This window comes from Chelonoidis abingdonii, chromosome 10 (assembly GCF_003597395.2).
Source record: "Chelonoidis abingdonii isolate Lonesome George chromosome 10, CheloAbing_2.0, whole genome shotgun sequence".
NCBI lineage: Eukaryota > Metazoa > Chordata > Testudines > Testudinidae > Chelonoidis > Chelonoidis abingdonii.
The window spans coordinates 44,617,636-44,630,562 of NC_133778.1; the positions used below are offsets into that span (position 1 = coordinate 44,617,636).

Here is a 12,927-nt window from a genome sequence, read left to right on the forward strand (position 1 = left end):
AACTGAACTGCCAACTTCTTCCACTATCAGAGGCAGAAAATCTGGTGAGCTGAGCTGAAGGGCAGAGCTTAGTACTGAAGTCTCCAGCAACACTGGACTGCCTTTGAATTCCATGGGCGGCGGGATTAGCCCATTAGTAATGAATGAGAAGATAAGCTGTGCAACACAATCAATATTTAAATAAATGGTATTCTATTATTGTTTAACAATGCAATTGAAACTGTGATTAATCGCAATTCTTTTTAATGTCATGATTAATCACAATTAATTTTTTTAATTGTTTGACATCCCGAGTTGTGATACCTAGGACACATATAGGTCCCTTGTAGTACCTGTGCCTGGGAATTCTGATGCAAACCCCCAAGAGACTTTTCTGGCCCTGGTATGCTGCTGCAGGAAAAAGCGAGGGATGGTTTTACTTTGAGATTATACTGATTAAGGAGTAGAGAATTTATCACAACTGTGATTAGAGTATTAAAAAAGCCCCCCAAAAGAACCACGTTAACAAATATTAAAAATCCATATACTATAAAAATCAAGAGGATGAATGACATTCTTTCCATACTGCAAATAAATGAAAAAAGGAAGAAAAAAAGTACAAATGTACATTAATAACATAATAAAATATCCAAAGAATATCAGCAAAATGTTCAAAGCTACTGTTGACTTTCCACAACTTTTGCCTTCAAAATTGGAATTACTGGGGCCATATTGTGCTGAAAGATTTTAAACAGAGCTCCTCACTGGAATAAATGGAGAGTTTGGGTTAAAAATCAATGACATAAGATAAGTGAGACATAATGTGAATTATGGAGCATGATAGACTTGTAACACAGTATATAAAAGAGAATACATACATCAACAATTAGGAAGTCCAGCCAGCACCAGGCATTAGTGAAATAGGTTTGAAAACCATAAGCAACCCATTTTAGAAGCATTTCCAGAATGAAGATGTAAGTGAAGACCTTATCAGCATATTCCAGCATGGTCTTGATAGTCTTGCGCTGTTCAATGTATATGTCTTCAAAAGCCTGTGAACAAAATATTTGTATCTGAAGTGCTTATATGACTTAACAGTTTGCCATGTAAGTCAAAGGAACTGAGGAAAATATCCAGTATGTTTTTTTTTGTAAGGTGATATGCAGATAACAGACCATAGTTTCCCCCCTGTCCATACATGCTTTCTCTTCCCAGTTAGAACAAATTCCTTCCTTTCATGCCTATTATTAGAGCCCTCCAAATCCACAGACCATTTCTCCGGATTGCAACTTGGATGCGGATACAGCATACACTCTTCCAAATGGAGCGGCTGCCACTCAGCCCTCAGGCTCCAGCTCGGCTCTCTGAATTATGCAGCAGCGGGCTGTGATATGTGGCTATAGCTCACTGGGCATTCTAGGAGTTGTAGTCCCCAACTTGCTCTGGCAGAGAAGGTAAACTACACCCCCTCAAAGGGGGTGCGACCATATGCTCCTACAGTAAGTCAAGTGCTGCATGCATTACAGCTGTTGTGGGTGTATAAGGGTGTCTGAGTCCCCCTCTGGAGAGCAGTGCTGCACATGAGGTCCCAGGATTGCAGTTTCCCTGGCTGGAGCAGGAAAAGAATTATGGTGTGGGCAGAGTGGGCGGCGGAGAAGGAGGTCTCTGTGGAGAAGTGGGCATGGTTAGGGATCGAGGATTTGGCACAGCCTTGCCTCACTGATGCACGGTGACCTCTGGAGCTGTTAGTTAGAGCCCTGCAAATCCATGTATATCCGCTTTATATCAGTGGAGATTTGCATCAGCGAATAGCGGATATCCACAGAGAATTTTTGTGGATCGGAGTGCAGATACACATTTTGTATCCATGAAGGTCTCTACCTATTATCACAAGATGAAGATGATCCAGAAAGCTCACTCCAGTAGAGCTGTTTGAATCTCAAACTCCTTTTCCTCTTCCTCTAGATAATAATAACCTGTTGACATTGGGATCTGAACTCTGCTAGCTACTACTATGTGTCAACATAGTTGCTGCAAGCAGGATCTAGTCCATACTATTGTGGATAATCATACCAATGAAACCAAGCTATAGAGATTAACTAGCAAAGCAGTCTTCAGCATAGTTTTATAACAACTCTCAGGCAAAACTCTGTCCGCACTTGTCCAAGGGAACCTGTGCAACAAACTTGCCAATAATACATGCATTTAAACACAATTGTAGCTAATACAGTATATTTATACTTAGTATGGAGCATTAACTACTGAAGCGTTTATGCAATACACCTGCTTTCATTTCAGCCTGGAAACTAAACATTTGAATTAATCACTTCTGCACCTGAGACCTCCATATGATATTTCAATCTGCTGATGGTGTACTCCTGGGTCAGTTGTATTTCATTTATATATTACAAAAGTACAAGGAAACTAACAATTCATGTTCTATGTCTGTTTAAGGAAAATAAAGAAAAATGTCATTAACATATAAAGAGTAAGTGAAGATAGTTTGGTGCATGGCTCATATAATTAGGTTCCTATTGCAATATACAACTGATATTCAGTCCTCCATGCTTGTTGCATTTATAGCCATCAAGAACTTCTATATATACTACTTTAAATGCCAAATGTTTCTTGAGACAACTTCTGTGGAGATATGATGACATTTCTGAATGGAGATTTTTTTCAGTGGAAGAAAAACTATGCTGAAGATATCTATATGATTAACCACAGTTCTAAACACTTAATGTTAACATATAGCTCAGTTGTTTCACATTACAATTACCAGAGCACCACTGCTGAGGAGAATCATGAAGACAATGAAGGTCTCAAACCAGTTGTGTTCAACTATCTTGTAGCAGGTTTTCCTAAGATTCCACCATATTTTTCCTTTCCCATCTTCTATGCTGACTTGACAGCACTTGAACTTCCGTACACAGCCTGGCAAATGTGATATTAAGTTGTGAGACATGGAAACAAGGTAACAATGTATTCTGAAGCATTAATTAACTGATATCCATTTGACTAACTCTAGAGTTATTCTAAGGGATGTCTGTAAACAAGTGTCTCCCTGAATTCTTCCGCACATTAATCTCACTTTTTGTAGGAAAAATAAGATTCGTATAACATATTATTATGATACCTATTAGGCACCATTGGAACCTGCAGAGCTGTATGCCTGCTGCAACACCTCTGAAGGGGATACTAATGCAAAAGGGAACTGGGAGCATGATCAATACCCCCTCTTGAGGTTGCTAGTACTGTTGATGGCACTAGTGGGGAGTAGTTTGTGGAAGCAAAATACTCCACTAGACAACAATTTGCATCACTCACCTTCTGTAAAACAGGCTTCTGGTTCAAGGGCTTCTTCAGGTTCTATCTCTGGCTGTTCTCCTTCTTGAGGAAGTCCAATATCAACTGTACTGCCTTCAGATGAGCTGGATGCATTTAGCTTCTGTAAATAAAAGCCCACATAACTGTTTTTTAACCAATACGTTTATTTTGAACTGTAAATTAATATTTGTAATGCATAACAAAATACTCTGCAGGTATTTCAGTGCTCTAAGTTAGAAGCATATTACATATGCAATGACAAATTGCTTTACTACAGGCAAGGTCACAAGATTAGAATGACATCACATGGATTTTTTTCCCAGTGAAAATATCTTCATACAGGGAGTCACCAGAATAATTTGGCTATTTTCTGCACCACATATGAGAATTTTGAAATGAAATTTCAGTATGGTTAAACTTAGGTGCTCTGTGTACATTGTGCTATTATTACCAATCATGTTACTATATTGTAGAATTACACTTGTGATTCTCTGACTGAGGGTCCCAAACCGCAAGTGGCTTTTTAATGTCTCTTGCAGCTCTTTGCAGCACATGATATAATAACACTCTGTGATTTAATTATTAACCAGTCTAAGTTATTAACCAATCAGAATGTTTTTATGTTCTTAACCAATTGTAGTTGATAAAATACTAATAACTTGGTCAGTCATTTTGCTGTGAGAATAATATATACATAGATATATAAACTAAATATTTCCCGTCAATTGTTTAAGTATGAATATATAGTACTATAGTAAATGAAACAATGAATTCACACTACTGTGGCTCTTTTGAATAATTTGATCGCTAATTTGGCTCCAGAACCACTGAGGTCTGAATATCACTGGATTATACTGTGGATAGCATATCATTTTTCCAACATTATGACCAAACCAATAGAAAGGTGCATAGCAGTATTTTCATGTCTAATGTAGAGGGCATTCTATCAAATCTGTCAAATCTAAAAGTTGATATTTAAACTTTTTCATCTCATTGACATGAAAACACACATTACCAGTTGTTTATAAGTATTTTTAAAGTTTCTAGATTTTCAGAAAGAACAGCACATTAATTTTAGAGCAATAGTCATTATTTTGCATTCTCTTTTGCCAATGCACTTATATAGTCTATTGTGCATTTTGAAACTACTTGTTACTCTGGTACAGTACACATACATGTCCAGTTAATACATAAGTAAGCAGAGATAGTCATACTTTTAGGATAGCTGAAATGAAATCAAATACTTTTCAGAGAAAACTGTAATATAAGAATATTGTATCAATGAACCAAAATCAGTAATGTAATCCAAATCTTCAATTTGTTCTTTTATGCTAGGGTATCATATGGTTAGCAACGGACAAATGTGAGTGCCATATTAAATAAAAGTAGTTTTGATCACAGCGTTCTATGACCTCTTACAATGTTATTACCATGTAGTGTATAACATCAGTAAAATGGCTGCATTGATAAATAGCTAATTTTATAAAGGGAATGATGTAAGCAAATTGAGAGTACACACTTATGTGGTACTAATGTTAGACAGATGGTTGCAGCATTGCAGCATTAAAGACACCTTCTGTACTTCACTGATGCTTTTGAAGCTTAGGTTAGAGGCATTATTCCTAGGAAGAATGTTCTATTATTATGGCGCTTCAACTTTTTTAATGCTTGGAAAGAAAGTTAATTATAAAGAAAACCATTTTATCTCCTGTTCATCTTAATTTGTGAATACAGAAAGCAGACATAAACTTTTAAAATATTTTAATTCTGGACACAAAATACAGTACATTCTTCAGGCTTAAAGAAAACTGATTTGCTTCTCACATATTCTAGTTTTACCATGTTGTAAATCCACTGATTTAAATAGATATATACCAGTGTAGTTTCAGAGGCATGTCAGATTTATAATCTTTTGAGTGTAGCTGTTATATTGGTGAAATCAAATTGTACACTGTAATTATATGAAATTGATTGATTCCCATAAGTAAAACTGTTACAGTTGACCCAACTAGGATGCCCAGACTTTGGGCCAAAATTTGATCACTTTATTTAAGTAATCCAGTTGAAGTCAATGGGTGACTCATATGAGCTGAATAATACTTGACGCTTTGATTACAGTAGCAGATATATTACTTTTGATTTAATTTTATATTGTCCTGTTTACAAATAAATCCTCCATTTCTAGCAAACTATTAATAGTAAACTATTTAATAATGCTGCATAAAGAAAATACACTAGGAAAACCTTAATATAGTACAATTTTTGCTTTTCAGGAAATCATGGTTTCCTTAAATCAAGATTACTGAATCTTTCTGCCATATGCATGATTTACAAAGATCCCTTATATGAATGGTGTCTGAAAGTTCTATGCACATTAGCATCTAACATAATGTGGTTTGCTACTGCCCAGGGGATAGACACTCTAATCAGGGCCGGCTCCAGCTTTTTTGCCACCCCAAGCGGTGAAGCGGGAAAAAAAAAAGACCCGGACGTGCCACCCCTTTCCATTGGCCGCCTCAAGCACCTGCTTCCTTCTCTGGTGCCTGGGGCCGGCCTTGACTCTAACCGGTGTGAATTTGGAATGTACAGCCTATATGCAGGACTGGGCCTTTGTTAGTTGATGAGCTGTAAACTAAAAAAAAATAAAAAAATTGCAGGAACCTCCAAACTATTTAGCAGAGAGTCTAGTTTCCATGATTAAACGCTACAAAATAAAATATTGCAAAATCTTATAGGACACTGACTGTGTTGTACTATGCTCTCTGTGGAAATTGTAATAACGATTAAGGATTCAAATACCCAGGAATTTTAAGTTCAGTGGTGCAGTAGCATTTTCAGGTATTGTTGTAGGAAAGGGGGCTGCAGACAACTCTTCACTTGGAAAAATGCAAAGGTAAACGTGTAAGTGCTATAACCCATCCTGGGCAGACATATCAGTCAGAAATGGCCCAGTATATAAGATACAGTGGATGGTCCTAGAGCCTGCCTAGTAGGTGCTTTGCCCTGACTGTTGGGGGAAGTGACCATTTGGAACAGGTCTGTAGAATCTGGGAAGCTAATAGAAATTTTGTGAGCAGTTTAGGGTCAGGATGGACATAAACTAGTGGTATTTGAAATGTTTGGGACTAAACTGGACAAGGATATTGAAATCTGTAACACTAAAAATGTATCTTTTTTTTTCTTACAGTTTTCTAATTGTACAAAGAGGTGTAATGTCAGTTTGTCTTATTTTTACCTAAACCTGTTCATTCCCTTGTGAGTTCCCAAAGGAAGACTTACTTTATTTTTAGGGATATATGGATAAATGTTCTCCTATAAATTGAGGATCTTTTCTCTTTCTACAAGTCTTTCTTCTATTTCCAAACCCTACAGATAGCTTAGTATCATCTTTTCACATGCACAATATGAACATACCCTATAGGATATAAAAAATTACTTAGCTGATTTTCACTCATCTAAACTTGCCAAGTCGTAATGGAAGACACACAATTTTCTGCTCAATATCAAAAATACACAATGTTAACTGCCGCTCCAGCTCATTTGAGTAGTACAGAAATGGCTGGATAAGGATAATTTCTGAATTCCTCTCCTTGTCACCTCTAGCAGTGCTGACTTTTTCAGGAGTTCTCTGTCCACCAGTCTTAAAGCTTAGCAAATAATATATGGAAAGGTTTACAGTGATGAGGACTTGACATGGACTTAACTTCTTTACCAGCCTTATGGGCAAGGTCCTGCAAGTTTGAAAAATTATTTCAGAGTGTATTGTGCATGTTATTTCAATGGAATATGGGTGCCTAAGTCCTTTAGGTTTCTTTGAAAATTCAAGCCTACATATATAAGACTAAATTCTGGTCTCCTGTCCATCTATGACCTTCACAGGGGAGTCAGTGGGAGTCCTATCCACAGATATGAGGTCAGAAATCACCCAGTGTACTCTTTATGAAGATACGTATATCAAATTTGCTGTAAATAGATATTTTGCAACACAAATAATTAAAGTAACAGAATTTAATAATTACATGAATTCAATTAGTATTCTAGTGTAATATATGCTAAATTACAGAAAATGCATTTTTGAGACAGTACTTTAGCTATTGTTTGAAATACTGCCTCTATAATATTAAAACTGATGAGAAAAGGGCCAGATTCTGTATTTCTCAAGTAAGGGCCATAGAGTTTGGCTTACTGTGAATACCAATTATCAATTTCAGGAAAAGCCATAAATAAGATAGTGTCAAAGTATATTCCAAGTAAATAAATTTATACCACGGCATAAAATATCTATCTTAATAATACAACAAATAAATTACTTTAAAATCAAGGAAAATACTCTCTTTGTACACTATGGAATTATATTAAGATTTTACTTGCATCATTCCAGCTTGGCCAGCATTTATAGCAAAAATGCTGCAGCAATAGCAGAGAAAACAAAAATTATGAATTGGTTAAAAAAATAAATTGAAGTTTGAAAAATCTATTGTTCATTTTTGTAAAAGGAGAATAAAGAGCTTAGAAACTCATCCATTGTGAAATGTGTTAATTCAGCAGGAGATCATTGCAAGAATGAATAATAAGTTCTTATCAATGAAGTTACATGAGATTTATTCTGTAAATATTTTAAAGACAGTTAGATAACTCAAAATGGAAGATTAGTGATAATCGGGATGTGAAGAGAACAAAGTGATCAAGCAGAAACACAAAATAGTATGACAATTAATTATCAGGAATATTAGCAATCAGTCTTTATTAATGTAGGGTAAGAATTTGAATTTTATGAATGGTAAATTGGGTCTTACTAGTCTCTTCTCACAGAAAATCTGGTATGCTTCTTGTAAAGAGTTGTAATTATAATCACATGAGTTAAGGTAGGCAGATTTACAGTCTGCTTACCAAAATAATGAACAGCACCAATAGCAGTTGGTATTTGAAACAAAACAAAGATATTTTAAACTGTCTTGTCCTACTGAGAGTTCTGTTACTCTTCCACTCTTGATGTCACAGAAAATATATTCCTTAGTATGCTGTTCCTGTGTGTCTCAGACAAGATTACTCTATCAACAAGTATATTAAAATAATTACCCAATTGAAACTTACAATGAGTCAGTATTATCTGCAGAAGGGAAATTTTAACAGTGATATGTTCAAAAGAAAAAATTATGTGAGAGAAAAACTCTAAATATTGTAAAGATTGCTCAATCACTCTATGTCTCTGTGTTTTTTTCATATTGAGTTTTAATGTGGCATTCTGTATGGATGTTAATAAAACTAAGCATACATTAGAAAGTTGTTTATGAGGCAACAAGTGCAGTAATTAAAATGTCAAACCATACAGCTAAATTCAGTAGGCCAAGAAATGTTCAACATTCTTAAAAAAAGCAGTCATTAAAATGTCTCTATAAAAATGGGATGGTTTAAAATACCATAACAAAACAGCAGCTTTTAGTAACAGCCATTTTTCAGGTAGATATCTAAATCCTATTCTCGCATGAGGCAGATGACACAGGGTGGGGAAGAATGTTGCATTATTCTGTCTGCATCCAGCACAACACCCTGGCACAAGTCAGGCCACTACCACACACTAACATGTGGTTTAATATGTGGCCACATTTTGGTATTAGCCTGGTTACTGCAGATGACAGCATACATGCAAGCTAGCATACATGCAAGACATCGGTCCCCTAACTTGTAGACTATGCTTTTTTAGGAACAGAGTTTACCCGCCCACTTACTACCTAGGCATACCTCCAATGCACCTGATAGCATCTTTCCCTGCACACCAGTATTCCAAAGAACTACATTTAGACCACATTTTATCCTGGACAGCATATATGCTGTCCTTTGTGATGCAATGCATCTCTAGATACAAACAAATTAATTATCAATGAAAAATCTTACCTTTCTTAACATGCCTTTGGATGTGTTAACAAGCCCTTTCTGATTCTTACCAAATACTGAATTTCTGTGTTTGAGAAAGTATGTAATCACTCAGGTTACAATACACATCTCAGAGTTAACTGTTAGGATATATCTACACCAGGGATAGGCAACCTATGGCACGGGTGCCAAAGGCGGCACGCGAGGTGATTTTCAGTGGCATTCACACTGCCCGGATCCTGGCCACCAGTCCGGGGGGCTCTGCATTTTAATTTAATTTTAAATGAAGCTTCTTAAACATTTTAAAATCCTTATTTACTTTACATACAACAATAGTTTAGTTATATATTATAGACTTATAGAAAGAGACCTTCTAAAAACGTTAAAATGTATTACTGGCACGCAAAACCTTAAATCTGAGTGAATAAATGAAGATTCGGCACACCAATTCTGAAAGGTTGCTGACCCCTGATCTACACTGCAGCTGGGAGCATGCTTCCCAGCCCATGTAAACAAATTCATACTAGCTCTGCTTGAGCTAGCACACCAAAAATAGCAGTGTGGACACTGCAGCAACAGCATCTGACCTGAGACCCAAAGGTCAGGAGGGCTTGGACCTGAGCAGCTAGCCTGAGCCACCACCAGTGCCACAACTATCACAATGCTATTTTTAGCATGCTAGCTTGAGCGGAGCGAGCATGAGTTTGTTTTGCCGAAAGGGAAGAAATGTACCCTGCTGCAGTGGAGACATGCCCTATGACACTGTGTTCAAAAGCCAGGCTGCTAGACAGGAAGTTAGAAAGATAATTTTTTTCACCCAAATAGCATACTAAGGAAATTATTCTGATTCAGTGGTGTCTACTTTGACTTATGATACATATACTCTCCCTCCTACTTTTCATATTATATAGGAAAGATACAAAAATACTTAAATAATTTTTAAAGCATCATTACCCTGATCACCTCACATAGGTATCTTTAAAATTTCACGTTTATCAGTAACACCTTAAGTCATAGTTCAATTAGCAATATGATAAAAGAAGACTAGCTCTTAGTTTAGCTTTTAAAATAGAAATGAAAAGTTGAAAGCAGTCTAGCCACCAGGGAAGGACTACAAAATGTAGCAACAGAGTTTGTCAAGAGGTTTAGATATGATTTCTTTTTTGAACTTCACACACACCTCACAGATTTATATAATGTTGCTTCACTTACATCCAGGCCCCTTTGAACTTTTAGCTTTTGTTTTTTTATTTATTTATTTTTAAAATGCTAAACTGAGAGTAATAAACAGCTCTGAGTTTAACTTTTTAAAATAAATGTCAGAAATTTCACAATTAGTCAGGATGCCATTCAAGAGCTGCTGAAATCACCAAATTGGGGGGAGTGGTGGACACGCTGGAGGGCAGGGATAGGATTCAGGGAGACTTAGACAAATTGGAGAAGTGGGCCACAAGAAACCTCATGAAGTTCAACAAGGACAAGTGCAAAGTCCTGCACTTAGGACAGAAAAACCCATGCACTGCTTACAGCTGGGGACTGTTTGGCTAAGTAGCCAGTGTCGATAAGAAAAAGGATCTGGGGTTACGGTAATGGAAGTTGAACATTTGAGCTACAGTGTGGCTCTTGTAGCCAAACAAAAAAGCTAATAGCATACTGGGCTGTATTAGGAGGAGTGTTAGCAGCAGATCGAGGGATGTGATTATTCCCCTCTATTTCGGCACTGGTTTGAGGCCGCATTCTGAATTTGTGCTCCAGTTGGGAGCCACACTACAAAAAGGACGTCTTTGGAACAATTTGCGAGAGAGTTCCAGCGGAGCAGGCAACAAAAATGATAGAGGACTGGAGCAATGACTTATGAAGAGAGACTGAAGGAACTGCGCTTATAGCCTGGGCAGAAGAGAAGACTAAGGGGGGATTTTGATTAGAACACCTTCAACTTACTTGAAGGATCTCCAAGGAGGAGGGAGCTAGGCTGTTCTCAGTGGTGACGGGCGACAGAACAAGGAGCCAGCAATGGTTTTGAAGTTGCAGTTGCGGAAGTCTGAGGCGGATTTAGAAAAAACTTTCTGGACTAGGAAGTGGTGAAGTATTGGAATGGGTACCCTAGGAGTGGGTGAGAATCTCCATCTTTTAGAGCTATTTAAGGTCCAGCTAGACCGCCACCCTGGCTGGGCTTATTTAGGGAAAATGTCCTGCCTTTAGCGGGGTTGGACTAGATGACCTCATGACGGTCCTTCCAACCTTTTGATTTATGATTCTTATGAAATCAGGGTAAAGGGATGAGAACCAAACAGTAGAACAAGAGAATAAAGTTAGAAAGATGGTTGCAGGCAGAGATCCTGTTTTTTTTTAATAAACTGTTTCCTCATTTCTCACTCAACTTTAAAAGAGTTGCATTGGATAACAACAGGTAAATTGAGATGATCTGTGGTTGAGAGAATGGTGGTGTTTATATCCATGATACAAATATCATAAAACAATTAATTGAGAATTTTTCCTTGTTGATTAAAACCACTGCTATTGCTTTGTGCTTATTCATAACCCATTTGATCTGTCTATTTGTGAACATTTGGCAACCAACAGACATGAATAGCGTTCAATACCTACACAAATCACTCACATGGGAAGTACTCTAAAGGCTTCTTTAAAAAACTCTTTTTAAAATCTACATGATCATGTTCATGGATATTCTAACAGAGAAAAGGGTTCCTGTTTATCAAAGTTCAGATAATTTAATTTGAGAAGAAACAAGTATCCTGTGATTAATTGACTTCTCACATAGACTCATAGGTAGAAGGGACTATATGATCATCTAGTATGACCTCTGCACAAAGCAGGCCACAGAACGCCTACCCATCACTTCTATAACAAACCCCTAACCTATGTCGAAGTTACTGAAGTCTTCAAATTGTGGTGTTTGAAGACCTCAAAGCTGCAGAGAAATTCCACCCAGCAAGGTTGACCCATGCCCCACGCTGCAGTAGGATGGCGAAAACCTCCAGGGCCCCTGCCAATCTGCCCTGGAGGAAAAATTCCTTCCCGACCCAATTGGCAATCAGCTAACCCCTGAGCATTGGGCAAGACTCACCAGCCACACTCAGGAAGGACTTTCTCTGCAGTAACTCAGATCCATCCCATCCAACATTCCCGATCACCGCACCATTGGGCAGCACTTATCTGCTGATAATCATAGACCAGTTGCCAAAATTTAAACTATCTTTATCATACCATTCCCTTCCATAAACTTATCAAGCTTAATAGTCTTAAAGCCAATATGTCTTTTGCCCCCTGACTCTCCCCTTGGAAGGCTATTCCAGACTTCCACTCCTCTAATGGTTAGAAACCTTTCAATCTATTCATGTCTAAACTCCTATGTCCAGTTTGTTACCCATTTGTTTCTTGTGTCTACACTGGTACCTAAGCTTAAATAATTCCTCTCCTTCCCTAATGTTAATCCCCCTGATATATTTATAAAGAGCAAGCATATCCCCCCACAGCCTTCTTTTGGCTAGGCTAAATAAGCCAAGCTCTTTGAGTCTCCTTTCATAAGGCAGGTTTTCCATTCCTCGGATCATCCTAGTAGCCCGTATTTTGTAATTCCATGGTGTGGAATTACAAAATACTAATATTCTGTGACAAATCTGTGAACAATCCATAGGGTTGATTTTTTTCACACAAAATATTTATTAAACAATTACAATGAATAATTATAAAATCAGAGACTGTTGCCATATAAGTTATTCACCA

General features: G+C 37.2%; 1 protein-coding gene across 1 annotated transcript in view; it reads right to left on the minus strand.

Annotated features, from left to right (window-relative positions):
* The window catches only part of SCN2A (sodium voltage-gated channel alpha subunit 2), a 131,238-nt gene that overhangs the window by 24,084 nt on the left and 94,227 nt on the right, over positions 1-12,927 (minus strand). Inside the window, exons 18-20 of the mRNA XM_075070143.1 lie at positions 3,307-3,427; positions 2,759-2,913; positions 858-1,031 (exon numbers count right to left, since the gene is read on the minus strand). Of these exons, the coding sequence (XP_074926244.1) occupies positions 858-1,031; positions 2,759-2,913; positions 3,307-3,427 (450 nt within the window). The remainder of the gene's footprint in view (positions 1-857; positions 1,032-2,758; positions 2,914-3,306; positions 3,428-12,927) is intronic.